General features: G+C 59.1%; 1 protein-coding gene and 1 long non-coding RNA gene across 2 annotated transcripts in view; one reads left to right on the top strand and one right to left on the bottom strand.

Annotated features, from left to right (window-relative positions):
* The window catches only part of LRP5 (LDL receptor related protein 5), a 105,563-nt gene that overhangs the window by 63,318 nt on the left and 25,736 nt on the right, over positions 1-16,509 (bottom strand). The window contains exons 2-3 of the mRNA XM_023240160.2: positions 11,774-12,170; positions 5,090-5,287 (exon numbers count right to left, since the gene is read on the bottom strand). Coding sequence (XP_023095928.1) covers positions 5,090-5,287; positions 11,774-12,170 — 595 coding nt within the window. The remainder of the gene's footprint in view (positions 1-5,089; positions 5,288-11,773; positions 12,171-16,509) is intronic.
* On the top strand, positions 13,444-16,505 carry LOC123380663. The gene is made up of 3 exons (XR_006586731.1): positions 13,444-14,185; positions 15,503-16,154; positions 16,302-16,505. It is a non-coding gene; the product is annotated as an uncharacterized LOC123380663 (long non-coding RNA).

Below are 16,509 nucleotides of genomic sequence, written 5' to 3'. Positions count from 1 at the left end.
TCGCGGTTCATGAGTTCGAGCCCCGTGTCGGGCTCGCTGCTGTCAGCGCTGAGCCTGCTTTGGATCCTCTGTCCCCGCCTCTCTCTGCCCCTCCCCTGCTCATTCCCTCCCTCGCCCCCCCAAAGATAAACATTAAAAAAATTTTTAAAAAGGAAAAAAAAAAACATCTTTCTTCTATGTATTTATAAAGCCCAGCAAACGAGAACATATTTTTAATGATATTATGGATTTCTAACTTTACACCTGGTGGCGTGTGTATTTATCTGGTTTCATGACCTTCCCTCGCCTATAGGCTCCCTGGTGGCGTGGAGGGCTGCAGGGGGCAGGTCACCACCACATCTGAGCCCCTGGCACCACACCTCAGAGAAACATTGACAAGGTTTTACTGAGCAACTGAAAGCCACATGCCCATGACTGTCCCTAATCTGACCCAACGATGCCTCCGTTTTGTTTTCTTGATGTCACTCCTTTAATGTTTATTTATTTGAGAGACAGAGAGAGAGAGAGAGAGAGAGAGAGAGAGAAGCACACACAGGGGAGGGGCAGAGAAAGAGGGAGACAGAGAATCCCAAGCAGGCTCCGTGCTGTCAGCACTGAGGCCGACGCGGGGCTCGAACCCACGAACTGCAAGATCGTGACCTGAGCCAAAATCGAGAGTCGAATGCTCAACCGACTGAGCTACCCAGGTGCCCCTGCCCCCCTTGATGTCACTTTTTAATTTTTTTTTTATAACATTTATTTATTTTTGAGACAGAGAGAGACAGAGCATGAACAGGGGAGGGTCAGAGACAGGGAGACACAGAATCTGAAACAGGCTCCAGGCTCTGAGCTGTCAGCACAGAGCCCGACGCGGGGCTCAAACTCACAGCCCTCACGGACCGCGAGATCATGACCTGAGCTGAAGTCGGCCGCCCAACCGACTGAGCCACCCAGGCGCCCCCGATGTCACTTTTTAAATAGACTTATTGAGGCGACATTCACGTAACACAAAAGTAACCAGTCTGCTGAGTGAACAGTTCAGTGCTATGCAGCACACAGTCACGATGTTACTTACGCAACCACAGCCCCCAGCTACTTCCCTAAATTCCCGCTGCTCCTCTGGAGAACCCCGGGCCCCCTCAGCGGTTCCCCCTCACGTCCCCTCCACGGGGGCCCCCGGCGGCCACCAGTCTGCTTTCTGTCTCCGAGGATTTGCGCAGCCTGGACATTTCACATAAATGAAGTCATGCCACGCGTGGCCTTGTGTGACTCGCTTTGTTTCCTTTAGCGTCAGGTTTGCACGGTCCCTCCGTGTTGCACACATGCTAGTGCGTCACTGCTCCTCATGTCTGGACGGCATTCCGCGTGTGGATGGGTCACACTCTGTTTGTCTGTCCACCTGCGGCCGCACATCTGGGCCGTTCGCACCTTTGGGCTATGGTTCGCACCACTGCTACGGACATTCGCGTGCACGTCTTTGTTCCTGCACCGATTTTCAACGCTCTCGGGGAGATGCCCAGGAGTGGAATCGCGAGATCGTATGGTCACTCGACGTTCGCATCCCGAGGCACCACCAAACTGCCCTTCGTGATGTCATTTTTTTTTAATTTTTTTTTTTAACATTTATTTATTTTTGAGACAGAGAGAGACAGAGCATGAACGGGGGAGGGTCAGAGAGAGGGAGACACAGAACCTGAAGCAGGCTCCAGGCTCTGAGCTGTCAGCACAGAGCCCGACGCGGGGCCCGAACTCACTGACCGCGAGATCATGACCTGAGCCGAAGTCGGCTGCTTAACTGACTGAGCCACCCAGGCGCCCCCGCGATGTCATTTTTTAAAGTAACGTTTATTTGTTTTGAGAGAGCGAGCGAGCGCAAGGGTGAGGGAGGGGGAGAGAGAGAGAATCCCAAGCAGGCTCCGTGTGGCGCCCCACGTGGGCCTCGATCTCATCACCGTGAGATCGTGACCTGAGCCGAGTCAGGAGTCAGATGCTTAACCGACTGAGCCACCTGGGCGCCCCGTGTCATTTTTTGATCAGAAAAGCCAGAGGTGTCGTTTCTCAGGCTGTCCCTCCTCCCTGCCTCAGCTGAAGGCACCACAGGAAGCTGGTGCCAGGCCTCAGCTCACCTCACCCACCCTCGCCCCTCCTCTCAGGACGCCCCTCTCCAGGTGGAGTTCCAGCCGTGAGCACCCTACCTCCTGCTGGATCCACGAACTCCCTGAGCACACCAGCCGCTATTGAGCGCTTACGGTGTCCAGGCGCCGTGCGATGAGTTGACGTGCACCGCGGTATCGGGCCCCATGGACACCTCTAGAAAGTACAATCACTACCCCCATTCACATGCGAGGCCCTGAGACTCTGAGCAGTGAGGCGACCCAGGCGTGGTCGCAGCTGAGAGGGGACCACGCAGGTCCGTCTGGCTCCAGCACTTACCCTCTTTACCAGCAGATTATGCTCTTACTGGGACAGCCCTAGACGCATTCATAGAGTGTCAGCCACCTGCAGAGCTGGAAGAATCTGACAGTGAGGCAGGAGGAGGGCTGAGTAAGTCTTGGAGTCACAGTGCCTGGCTTCTCTCGACTCTGACTAGCTGTGTGGCCTTGGGTGAGTTCACAGACCTCTCTGTGCAACATCATAATAGGGGATTATACCTGCGAACACTTCATAGGGTTGGTGTGAGCAGGTAACGAACTGGTAAACATCCTGGCAAACAGCAAGTGCTATGGAAGGGTTAGCCACCATCATCCCGTCACCACCATCATCAGCATCACCATCACCACCACCATCATCACCATCACCAACATCATCATCACTATAACCACCATCATCACCATCACCATCACTACCATCATCACCATTATCATCATCACCATCATCACTACCTCCATCATCACCATCATCACCACCATCATCACCTCCATCATCATCACCATCACCTCCATCATCACCATCATCACCTCCATCATCACCTCCATCATCATCACCATCACCTCCATCATCATCACCATCATCACCTCCATCATCACCACCATCATCACCATTATCACCTCCATCATCATCACCACCATCACCACCATCACCACCATCACCATCATCACCTCCATCATCACCACCATCATCACCATCATCACCTCCATCATCATCACCACCATCACCACCATCATCACCATCATCACCTCCATCATCATCACCATCACCATCTCCATCATCATCACCATCATCACCATCATCACCTCCATCATCACTTCCATCATCACCTCCATCATCATCACCATCACCTCCATCATCATCACCATCATCACCTCCATCATCACCTCCATCACCACCATCATCACCTCCATCATCATCACCATCACCATCTCCATCATCATCACCATCATCACCTCCATCATCATCACCACCACCATCACCTCCATCATCATCACCTCCATCACCACCACCACCACCACCACCATCATCACCTTCACCACCATCACCACCATCACCACCACCACCACCATCACCATCATCACTTCCATCATCATCACCATCACCTCCATCATAACTTCCATCATCACCTCCATCATCACCACCATCACCTCCACCATCATCACCTCCATCATCATCACCACCACCACCACCATCATCACCACCACCATCATCACCTCCATCATCATCACCTCCATCATCATCACCACCATCACCATCATCACCACCATCACCACCATCATCACCACCACCATTATCATGGTTTAAATGCCACCACTATCCTTGCTCTCTCCTGCCACAATCCTTGAACCAGGCACCCGAGCCGGCAGCGTTTCCAGCGTCTAACTCTCCCTTCACAACGACCATGATCACTCAGCTCCCCAAGGACCACAGCTCCCCAGGCTGCCACACTCTCCAAGTCTCAAGCCAGGCCCCAGGCCAGGCTGTGATCCCAGAAACAATGGGATAGAGCGTTCCAAACCAGCTGGGCACGATCAGCAGAGGTCAGGGGAGAAATGAGGCCTCCTGCCAACAGCCATCAGAGTGAGCCTCTGACCTCAGTCGAGCCTTCAGATGATTGTAGCCCCAGCCAGGAGCTTGACTATAACCTCAGGACACACTCTGAGCCAGAACCACCCAGCTAAGCCACTCCTAATTCCTGATCCCCCTCCCCACCCCCAAAAAATCCCGTTTGCTGATTTAGGTGGCCCAGTTTGGGGGTATTTTGTTACACAGGAATAGATAACTAATACACGGTCCTGAATAAAATGAGGCAAACCTGCCGATATCCTCAAATCTGCGAGAGCTGTTACCTGCCTGTGTGTGCACAGTCTTCCCTAAGCCACGTGACTGCAGCCCACGGCACCTGCACCCACGTACTCCCCTCCTGGTTTGGGAGCCCCACCGTGCAGGAACAGGGCTCTCCTCCCAGGAGGATCCCCAAGACTCGGCACAGAGCTGGCAGGCAGTCTGGGCAGTAAATAAAGTGCCCTTCACTGTTCCTACATCTGAAGTGTAATGAGGTAGGGGGCCGAAAGCTCTCAAAGCAATTACCTGACATGTAAAACACCCTTGATATTTCACTCATTTAACCCACGTTACAGAGAAACGGTTATGCGTAAGGCCCTCTGGTGAGGCCAGGGAATGCGGTGGACACGAAAACCCCAGGATGCGTACTTGGGGCGGGGAGGAAGGGGGCACGGCGAACTCTTTACAACCCTGTCGGACCCTGAGGCGGTCGGGGCCACGATCCCTTCTCTGCGATTCTGAAATCCAAAAAACTCTGACCACGGCAAGAGTTTTGCTACCCATTTTGTGGCAAGACCCGCGTGTGGCTGTGGGCTTGGTTATAGCCTTTCAACCCCACTGAGAAGGAACATCCTGTGTCGTGTTGTGAACATAGTCACACGGGAGATGGCAGGTGCCCCCCAACCCCGGACCCCCCACGGGTGTGCTGTGTGCTGTTACTGCGCGAGGTTCTCAACAGTCCCGAACGGCTCAGGCCCCAGGGTTTCAGAGACGAGACCACGGGTCTGACTTAAGAAGGGTCACCGGCCAGCGCCCGGCCCGGACCGGCCGAGGCCCTGGCGGTGGCTGGGGGGCCGCGGGGAAGGTGGGGACCCACCACCGGGCGGGCACTCACCGGAAGGAGCCGTCCAGGTTGGCGCGGTGGATGAAGCTGAGCTTGGCGTCGGCCCAGTAGAGCTTCTGCTCCTCGAGGTCGATGGTCAGCCCGTTGGGCCAGTAAATGTCCGAGTCCACGATGATCTTCCGCGTGCTCCCATCCATGCCTGCCCGCTCGATTCGAGGTGTCTCTCCCCAGTCTGTCCAGTACATGTACCTGAGGAGGAGGCAAGCACGAGCAGAGCAGGCTAGCACAGACCTGCCCTTTCGGTCTCTGTTTCCTGTCGACGCGACCGCAGACGCATAAACAGAGGCCGAATTTGTCCTAAAATCTCACCCATTCGACATAACCAGTGCTTAGGGCCTGGGGTATTACCGCTTCCGACTTCTTTTCTAGAAAGTTAGTAATAGGTTAATTTTTAAACAGAGTTGGATAATCAAAATATACTGGGTTCCCAACTCGTTCTTAGACAGCAATATATTCTGGGTATCCTCTCCTTTAACTAACAGAATTCTTCCTTCTTGTCTTTTTTTTTTTTCATTTTTATTTCTGAGAGAGAGAGAGAGACAGAGAGACAGAACATGAGCAGGGGAGGAGCAGAGAGAGGAGAGAGAGAGAGAGAGAGAGACAGAATTTGAAGCAGGCTCCAGGCTCTAAGCTGTCAGCGCAGAGCCCGATGTGGGGCTCGAACTCATGAATTGTGAGATCATGACCTGAGCCGAAGTCGGACGCTTAACTGAGTGAGCCACCCAAGCGCCCCCTCCCCCACTTCTCTCTTGATGATAGAGTACTGTAAATTATTTACAAGACTTCACATCAGATGTTTGAGTTGTTCCTGATTTTTTGCCACTACAAAAATGCTGTAAATGAACTTTTTTTTTTTTAATGTTTTATTTATTTTTGAGAGAGCGCAAGCAGGGGAGGGGCAGAGAGAGAAGGGGACAGAGGATCTGAAGCCAGCTCTGTGCCGACAGCAACAAGCCCGATGCGGGGCTTGAACTCACAGACCGCAAGATCATGACCTGAACGGAAGTCAGACACCCAACCGACTGAGCCACCCAAGGGCCCCTGTAATTGAACTTCTAAAGCCAATTAAAACACGTAAGATGGAATATTATTTAACAGTTTTAAAAAGTTAGCCATGAAGCCATGAAAAGTCATGGAGGAAACGTCAAAAGTGTATTAATAAGTGAAAACAGCCAACCCAAAAAGCCTACACACCGTGGGATTCCCACCATAAGACGATCTCAAATCTCGGGGCGCCTGGGGGGGCTCAGTCAGTTGAGCATCTGACTTCAGCTCAGGTCATGATCTTACGGTTCATGAGTTCGAGCCCTGCATCAGGCTCTGTGCTGGCAGCTCGGAGCCTGGAACCTGCTTCGGATTCTGTGTCTCCCTCTCTCTCTGCCCCTCCCCCACTTATGCTCGCTCGCTCTCTCTCTCTCTCTCTCTGCTCAAAAATAAATAACCATTAAAAAAATGAAAAAAAAATATTTGTCAAAACCAGACTGTATATGAGCGCATAGACAATCTCTGTACCTTCCCCTTAATTTTTCTGTGAACCTAAAATCGCTTAAAAAAAAAAGTCTATTAAAAAAAAAACCCACATGGGGGTGTGCATGGACATTACAACAGCAGTTTTCCCTGGCGGGGGCGGGGGTGGGGGTGGGGGTGTGGCCTGGGCTGCTTCTGCCCGCCCCCCGGTTTACAGTAAGGGGCAGGCACCTCACATCCACGAGAAACGACCCCAATTAAAGCTTCTTATGCGGGGACACTGGGGTGACACGTTCACACCCCCCCCCACCCCAGTACCCAGAGAATGCGTCCAGTTGTCCAGGCGGGGCGACCACCCAGCGTGCACAGCCCTTAGCGACAGCGGACGGGAACCACACCAGCCCGGAGGACACGTGACCTCCGCGTTCCGGTCAGACGCGGATGAGCCACGGGACCCGGGGATGGGACACCTGTTTTATGTGGCCTGCCCGGCGCGTCTCTGCAGCCAGGAGGGCAGGGTCCGCTTTCACTCTGAGAAGCCCCGCTCCCGGCGGTGGCCCATGACCCTCTCCGGGTGGTGCGGCCTCCCCGCTGCCCTCCCGCTGGGGTGGGTGAGGGCAGGTGCGTCCTGGCCTCTCAGCAAATCCCATAACCCTCGGTCTCTGCGACCGATTTAAAGGCCGGCAGCTTGCCCACGCGGGGCCGACGGGGGTGAGGCTGAAAGCCGGACCCGGGGAGGCAGGGAGCTCCTGGGTCCCCCCGCCCGTGCCGTCTGTGAGAGGGCCTGCGGGGAGCGCAGATCCAGGTGGGGAGGGGCCGCGCCCCGTCCCGGGCCCACGGCTGCTTCTCCTGGACCAGGCAAGTCCCCCGCTGCCCTCGGCTCCGCGCCTCCACGGGCCGGACCTGGTCCCCTCTCAGCGAACCCTGAGCGTGCCCGCTGCCGCCTGTGTGCCAGGGGCAGCTCTGCGGCCACAGCAGGTGCGGGTGCCTGGGGGGCCACCCCCGTCTGTGAGGCCGAGCGGTCTTGCCAGAGGGGTGTCGCATCCGGGCTGGTGCCATGCCCACCTGCTGGAGGAGCTGGGCCGGGGTCACTGACGATGAGCTGGCAGGGGCCAACCACACCCGGCCGCTGTCGCCGAGCTCTGCTGCCCTCCAGCCCCGGGGGGGACGGAGAGGAAAAGAGAGCACCCTTCACACGGAACGCCTCTCCCCAAAGCCTCCCTTGCGCTCTCTCCTCTGCACCTGGAGACGCGGCTGACGCAGGGCAAGCAGGAATCACTACGCCCGCTGGACAGATGGGAAAACCGAGGCTCCCAAAGGAGCCCCACGTCCCATGCCAGTGGCTTGGGAGCGCCGCAGAGCTCTCTGAGTGAGGCCAGGGCCTGGCCATCATATGACTCACCCCTGTGCCAGCAGGCCCGGGGCGGTGGTGAACTTCCCCTGGCGGCCCAAGGCCTGCAGGTGCTGTCGGCCAGCTCGGCAAAGGCTCCCGCCAGCCTGGTGTAGACGCCTCCCCTCCCGGTGTTTTCCCGCCCCCAGCAGCCCGGAGAGGGCCCAGCCTTTGCGCCACCCGCCGAGAAGGTACCGGGAGAATAAATCTCAGGGCAATCCACTCATGCCCTTCCCGAATGCTCCACGGCAGCCAGCGAGAGAGGCTCCTCAGGACCTCCTCGAGGAGCATAACTCAAATTCCTTCCCCCGGGTCTCATCACAGAGGCCCGCTGCCTTCCTTAAATGGGGAGTTTGAGAGCCCCTCTGTCAGCAGAGACCAGTTGGCGTGGATGTGCTTTGGCAGGATCCCCGAACACGGCCACAGGCCCGGCCAAATTCCACGGGGGAAAATCAACTTCCGAAGGAAAGCAGAGCGCCTGGGCTCTGCGCAGAGGCTGGCCGCGGTCGTGGGGCGGTCGTGGGGCGCGGTTGTGCGTTACTTTAGGGCAGGACCATTTTGCATGTTAAAGAAGGGATTGGGTTTTAGCCCGGCTTTAACTTGAGACCCGGGAGCCGCTGCAGCCCCTCGCGGGCCGAGCAGGCCGGGGCTGGTGCGGCCCCCACGCCAGGTGCTCCGAGCCAGAAGGTCCTCCCCAGAGCCTGACCTTGGCCCTGGGGACGCCGGGGTCCTCCGTCTGCCCCGCCTGGATGCTCGCACTTTGCCACCGGTGCCGCCGAAGCATTGCTAGGCTCAGCGTCAGGACCACGGGCGCTCCTGGCAGCGGGGCTCTTGGTCACGTGCACAGAGACGGACTGAGAACCCTCCTTCCTGATGAGGAGGTCCGGGTGGGTACCCCCTGATCCGAGGAAGAAGCCCAGTGGGAGACCATGTCACCAGAGGGCACGAGGAAACGACAGAGGCTCTGACGGAGCGGGGAAGGGGGAAGCGGATCCTGCAACCCTGTGCTCGTGGCCGGGACGCAGCACAAGACCTGTTGTCCCAGCTCTCGGGACGGCAGTCCCGTCCCCAGGACTCAGCCCCAACTTGTGACTTATGTCACTGTGGGCATCAAGCTGCCGGCCCGGAGTCCTCTCGTCCTGGGCAGCAGGGCGCCTCAGGGGACAGAACGGGCATCTCAAACCTTAGCCACAGGGGAAAGAAGCGTGGGGGAGAAGGCCAGGGCCCCAGAAGTCCTTCCCAGGGCGTCAAACCCAAGGTCAACGTCGCCCCAGGAGCAGGGTGTGGGAGAGAATTCAGAGGCAACCTCAGATGGGATTTTAATCCTTTAATGGGAAAAAGCCAGAGCCAGAGACTGACCGGCTCCCGGGGACGGTACAGCCAAGGCCAGCCTGACGGGAGCATGGAGCAGACTGCTCCCCACCGAGCACCGAGCACCCCCCCCAACCAGGCACAAGCACCTCCCAACTGAGCGCCTCCCCACCAAGCATCTCCCGATCAAGCACCAAGCACCTCCCAAGAGAGCACCTCCCCACCGAGCACCCAGCACCTCCAATCAAGCGCCTCCCAACCAGGCACCAAGCACCTCTTCACTAAGCACCTCCCAACTAGGCACCAAGTACCTCCTAACTGAGCACAAGCACCTCTCAACCAAGGTGGTGACAGGTCACGAGGAAGAAGAGAGACTTCCGTGCCCGGGGAACGGAGGCTACGTTTGGGGTGGGGGGGGGGGGAGGGGCATTTTTAGCGTAACAACAACACGTACCGAAGCCACTAACTGTTCGTGGTGTTTTCTGCATGACATGTGACACGGTCACAACCCTGCACAGCTGGGGACACTGAGACAAAGAGCAGCAGCACACAACCCTTGCCTCTCGTCTTTCTCTCTAAGCTGCATGCAAAGCAACAGCAAACCCCACGTGGTTCTGCCTTCCAAACAGATCCCGACTCTGGTCGCTTCTCACCCACACCCCGCCAGCTTTCTGATCCAAGCCGCCACCCGCTACGACCAGGTGACAGTGACAGCCGCCAATGAGCCCCCTGCCCCCACCCTGAAGTCCACCCTGGCTCCAACCGCCGGAGAGACCCCTTAACGCACGGGCCAGACCCAGCGACTCCTCCACTCGATGTCCTCCCCTCCCCCCCCCCCCACCCCACTACAGCCCCTCCAACAGGCCGGGCCTCCTCCTACCCCAGGGCCTTTGCACTGGCCACTCTACCCACAATATCCGTCCCCTGCGTGGCCACATGGCTCTCTCTCTCATCTGCTCTCTCTCATCTCTCTGCTCAAATGTTGCTAACAGACACTCCTAGGCTCCTGACCCACAGGAAGCCACTTGCCTCACCCTCTTTGTCTTTGGGCCCTGCATTAGTCTCTTCTGGGGCTCATATTCTTCTCAGACATCCTATCTATCTACGGCCTTCTCCCCTCAGCGCAAAAGGGCCTCAGGGCAGCAGCCCTCAGCCTCTCCCATCACTGACAATGTCCCCTCCCGGCCAGGGAGACTCAGCCATGCCAGCTGCCACCTCCTAAAAGGTGGTCGGCGACTCTGGGAGTCACGGAGCCACACCGCAGGGGAGGAGAGGTCTGAATGGGGAGCATCCTGGGAGGTCAGCGTGGCCCCGGACAGCTCAGCCTGCTTGCGGTGGGGGTGGCAGAAGGGGCCTCCGGGACGCCACTGTCAGGCTCGGCCCCCCAGGACGCTGAGGCTGGGGTGCTCCTCCGGTGGGGGGAGGCCCCAGGCTGGTCTGGCCTGACTCCAGTGAGTCTGATTATCACGACCTTCGGGGCCGTGAATCCCAGCCCGTCCCGCCCCTGGCGCACGCGCACACGGTTGACATGGGAACCGGTGGGTTCTAAGTCAACACGCTGAGCACCCCGGACATGCGGTTAACTTGGCCACCACAGCACCCCCTCGCCCAGCCTGTTCCCCGCGCCACCCACACACCAGCCACAGCGCGGCCAGGGTCACCCGCAGGGCAGAGAGGGCACGGGCGGGGACAAGAGCAAGTTGGTGGCATTAGGTGACCAGAACCCAGGGGGTCGTACTGTCTTCCTGCTCCAGCTGTCAGGGAGCCGTCCGTCTCCCGACAGCGAGCCGACGGTGGTTCGGCCGCTGCCTCCAGGCACGCACCCGCCGCCCGGGGAAGGGCGTGGGGGAGGAGGGGGCGCGGGGGCGGGGAGGGCTGACGGAGCGAGCAGCGCCCGCTCAGGAAAGTCTAGCATGAGCCTGGCCGGGCCGGCCGGCGACACTCAGCCGCCTCCCCACGCCCTCTCCGGCACAGCCTCCAAATCCCAGGACGTTCCCAGCTTCGCTGCCAGTCACACAACCCCACCTGGATCTCACCGCTGGGCCCTGAGCCTTCGCGGGGCACAGTGAGTCCGGCCAGCCCAGGGAGCAGAGGAGAACAGACGGCTTCCGAGAGGCCAGGGAAGCAACCCCCCGGCCAGCTCCCCTTCCAGACGAGGGCCTTCACCTCTGACACCATCTTCGCCGACGCTGCCGGAAAGGCGTAAACGGCACAGATTCCACCTGCTGGGTCGCCTGCACCTTCTCGGGTGCCACCGCGTACCCGACAGAGAGGCCCAGTGACTCAGATCCACGGCCGAGCGCTCCCAAAGCCTCAGACGTGGCAGGTTTAAAACGGAAACCCAACCCCGGAACATCGAGGGGAAACGATTCTCGACAAGCTCTGAGAGGCAAACTCCTTTTAAGAGGGCCGGGTTTCCTCTGCAAGAGCTGCTCGGGCTCAAGGGAACTCAAGAGGGAAACCGCGACCCCCTGAGCCCCGCCAAGGAGGAAGGCAGCTGGGTTTACCCGTGAGCGGGGTCCAAGGCGATGGCCCGCGGCTGGTCGAGGTCCTGCCAGAAGAGGACCTTCCGGGACGTCCCGTTGAGGTTGGCTACCTCGATGCGATTGGTCTCGGAGTCCGTCCAGTACAGCTTCTTGCCGACCCAGTCGCAGGCCAGGCCGTCAGGCGACACCAGGCCAGAGATGACCACGTTCTGCACGGCGGCCCCCGTCTGGTTCAGGTAGATCTGCTTGATGGCCTCCTCGCTCACGTCCGTCCAGTACACGGCTCCCTTGGAGAACTGGAAATCCACGGCGGCCGCGTCCTCCAGGCCGCTGACCACGACGGTGGACTCCAGCTTGACCCCGCCGGCATCCACCAGCCGCACGTCCCGGCGGTTGGCAAACAGCAGGAGCGGTGAGGCTGTGGGGGGTGGAGGCAAACCGTGAGGACCGCTGCCCAAGCCAGGAGCCGCACGGCCCGGGACGGGGGGGCTGCGGGCACCGACCGCGTGCCCGGCCGCGCCCCAGGCCCCCTGCTCCTTCCCTCTGCTCCCCGAAGCGCTGGCAGGAAGGTGCCCAGGCAGGCCCAGGCCGGGCCATCGCGAAGCTCCCCCAGTAACGGTACCGCTGTTACTGAAATCACAGAGGGCGGCCAGCCAGCTCCCCCAGGCCACGGTGACTCTCTCTGCCACGCCCGTCGCCTCCCACGGGGATGCCGCAGCCGCACTGGGCCTCTAGGGGCCCAGATAAGTCACCGTGACGGCAAGGGAAGGGGATGTGAGGGCACCAGTCCTGGCCGGGAGAGCCTGAGGATTCCCGTGCGATTCCCGGACCCGCTGTCCGCGCTCAGGCCCCTTCCTAGGACGGTGGCCTCGGTGTCCCAGTCCGGAACGCCACCCCTCAGCTCAAACCCCTCCGCCAGCTCCCTGTGCCGCTGGGACTGAGGCCAGGCTGCCAGAGCGAGTGCCCTGCTCGAACCCAGGCCACGGCCTCCGCAGGCCGCGCGGGGACACCGGAGGGCTCAAGGTCAGGACCCCCCGTGGGGCTCCCCACTGCCCCTGCCCCGTCAGTCTACAGCTCTGAGGCAGGAAGGCAGGCTGCAAAGATCAAACGGGGGGTGATGAGCCACATCGAGCTGGGCGTCCTGACCTCTCGCAAGGAAGAGATGGCCACAAAGGACATCTGTCCCCAAATCTCTGCCCCAGGCAGGTATAAACAGAGAGTACAGAGCATTGGTCCTCACGGGCTGACAGCTCTTTGCGATTCGCACGCAGAGCTGTGCGGGCTCCTCTGGACCCCGGGGACCCCGTGCGTGGGCCTGGGCTGGGGGTGACATCGCGCCCATCTTACGGACGGGGAAGATGAGACTTCGAGAAACACCTGTGCGGCCAGGTTGAGCAGCCCCCGCACTCTGGAACCCATATCGTATTACTTCTCGGTGAATAGTTACTTCAACAGGAAGTTTCTAGGAATTAAAAAATGGAAACTTCCCTGTTCTCCCAGCTTCTTACAGGAATCTTTCCCAACGTGCCGAGGGTCCCAGCGGACCCTGCACTCCAGGAGGGCCCGCTAGCCTGGGTAAGAGCAGTGCCCAGCAGCTGCTGTGTAAAACATTTCCCCCGCCCCACCCAGCCTCCAGCACCCACCTTCGAGAAGGTGAGTTACCTCTGCCCCGTAAGAGGTGTGGAGGAAAGGGGAGGGGGCCTGTCCAGAAGGGTGTAGGGCCCCACCCCCAGCTAGAGGCTCTGGAGAGTGGAGGAGGGACGCCCACGGCCACAGGCCTGGCCAGCAGCTGGGTGCCGTGCAATGGTCAGGTGCCAGCCAGTGGGAGAAGGGGGAGGATGGTGGCCGGGGCTAGGGAGGGTCCAGAACCTCCAGAGGAGGAAGACCCCATGACCACCAGAGGCCGGGGGGCCTTCCCTGGGAACAGGGCCACATGTGGGATCTGGAGGACACAGGGGCAGCAGCGGGCAAAGCCACAGCAAACAAAGACACCCCACGGCACGCCCAGGGTGATGGGCGTGCCCGTAGCACATTCCCATTCGTCACCATCGTGACGCTCCCGGCCACCCAGAGCAAGGATTACCAGCAAACCCGTTCCGCCCGCGAGGTTTAAGGTGCCCAGGCTCCTGAAGTCCCCGGCGGCAGGTCCCCTGGCTCGTCCCCACTCGTCCAGCAAAGGCATGACCTGCCCAAGCACGCACAGTCGAGATTCCACACTACGGTTCTTAACCTTCTGAGGGTCACGATGTTCCCTGATAAGCTGGTCCTCTCCCCACAGACACACAGAGGCACACACACAGTGCTGTCACCAAGCCCCATGACGTCCCCCGCCAGGGAGGACCTTGCTGAGGCACGCTGAGGGAGAAGCAGCTGACTTCTCTTGCTATACATCAGGATCTGTCTCAGGAGGGAGTGAGCTCCCTGTTGCCACAGGTAATCAAGGGGAAGTCGGAGAGGACAGGTGAGGGGCTGCAGGGGAGGTGGACGGCCCCGCAGACAAGTAGTCACCAATCGGCGGCTCTCCAGCCAGGACGTGCGGGGTGCGGGGTGCGGGGTGCAGGGTGTGGGGTGCGGGGCAGGGTGGGGAGGGGGCAAGTCGCTAGCCCAAGTGTTAGCCAGGAACCCAGAACACCCTACCCCCCAACAGAGGTCTCTGAGTGGGATGGGGTGCTGAGCCGCAAGGGGAGAGGGAGGAAGGGAGCTCTTGGAAGCTGCCCCAGGCACAAAAAATCCTAGCTGTCTGTTCTTTCTCCCCAAACTGGAAAGACCACATTTTCACCACGGTTTACACTCTGGGCAGTTCAGGTGTATCCTTCAAAGGCCACAGATGGGGGGGGGGGGTGTTTTTCAATTTTTTGTGCTTCCCCCAAAGTGAGACTCTTGGGGAGGGGAGCCACCCTGGGAAGCCAGGGGTGGGTGGGCGGCAGGCAAACGTGGGTGCAGCCCGGGCAGGCGCAGCCCCAGCGGGCAGGCCCTTTCCAGGAGGAGCCACTCCTGCTTCTAGACTGTTTAGAAAGCATGGCACACTCAACCCCTAAGTCCCCAGAGGCACCCACCTCACTCTCCAGTCTCCTGGGAACCCACAGAGAGGGGGACTTCCGCAGCTAAGAGAAGGCAGCACCCGCTCTCCCGGTGGCCTGCTTAGGGCCTGGGGGACCCCGGCCAACTGAACCCCCCACCAGGAGACAGGGCCTCCCGGGGGGGCCCCCTCTGCTCCCCCAGGTGGAGAGACGCTAGGGGGCAGGACAGACAGAAGCCAGCCTGCCATGGTGATGCTGGTGGGGGCAGGGCCAGGTGGAGCACAAAAGTGGGGAAGGTCTCAGGACAGCAGTGAAGAGGGAGAGTGCACTGCACCGAGCCTAGGACAGAGCTGGCCCGGAGAGCTATGGCAGAGTGCCGTGGAGCTCCATCTGGGACACGCAGAACCCACCCTCGTGTCCTATGTTACAGTGCGGGAAACAGACAAGAAACACTAAATACAACAGAAAAGGCAAAGTTAGTGCCTTAAAACATCAATGCTATGGTTTGGAAAAACAGAGCAGGGTAAAGGGTTTGGGGGGAGGGCTGTCATTTCACATGAAATGGTCAAGGCAGTCCCCCTGAGAAAGTAACAACTGGGCAAAGACCCGAGGGGGTGAGGGAGGGCCAGAAGGGAGGCACCACCAGCCGAGGGAGGAGCCAGTGCAAAGGTCCTGGGGTGAAGCATGCGGGAGCATACGCTGGTTCTATGTGCTTGCTCCTTCCCGCCAGGCAGCCTAACTATGTGTCCAAGACCCTCTGTCCAAGACCCCCTGCCAGTCAGGGGTCTCAGCTGCCTGCCCCCCAGGTGAGACGACTGTAGCTCTGGGAAAGGCACTTGACCTGCCCCAGGTCACTCAACTCGGGGACGATCCGTTGACTTGTGGCCTGAGGTTCTGGGCAGTGAGAAGAGGGAATCACAGGAAGAAAGTGCAACGTAAGAGGGAAGAGGAGAGGAGGGCGGACAGGCTGAGAGCAGGAGCCACTGGCCTGGCCACCTCCCAGCTCCGAACCCACAGGCATTGCTGCGAAAAACAGACTGTCACCTGGTGGCCGCAGATACCGGGACAACCCTTCCAGAAAACACTGTGGTAAGGGGTATTAAGGACATAAAAACATCTAAGCCCTCTCCCCGGGGATCACCCTTACAGGAATTCATCCCGAGGAACACCCAGAGGAAGGAAAAAGGTCTTGGTCACAGTATTTGCTTTGCTGCAGCCTTACTTGTAATAAAAAATAAACAAAATGCCTCCCGAGTCAGAGGTAACCAGACTATTCTGTCAGCGCAGTCACATCCACGCACATCACGGGAAAATGCTTGCGGTAACATCAGAGAATGTGTCAGACGCCGTGTTGAGTGAAAGCACCCACACGCCACCTCCCTGTAAGCCCCGGTTTGTACGAGATCCGCGGATGCGGGAACGCACTGGTGGGGGGGGGGGGGGAACAGGAGACTGGACAAGGGAAAGCTAACCCTGTTGGGTCTCCGGGTAAAATCACTTTTTATGTTTCCACCCCAAATTCCATTTAGGTTGCTACGAAGTTATCTGTGCAAATGCGTTTTTCAGGACCACGCGTCAGAAGGGCCACGGACCGGTCGGCCCTCCCACCGCTCAGACGTGACCCTCTCGGACTGCGACGTCTGGTCTGGGATGGGGGTGATCACTGTACCTGTGAGGCCGTGAGGCTTGGCCAGGTCTGTTCCAGAAGAACATTCACGGACTCGGACGCCGGGGGGG

This window comes from Felis catus, chromosome D1, assembly GCF_018350175.1.
Source record: "Felis catus isolate Fca126 chromosome D1, F.catus_Fca126_mat1.0, whole genome shotgun sequence".
NCBI lineage: Eukaryota > Metazoa > Chordata > Mammalia > Carnivora > Felidae > Felis > Felis catus.
This window is presented reverse-complemented; position numbering and strand designations above follow the sequence as displayed.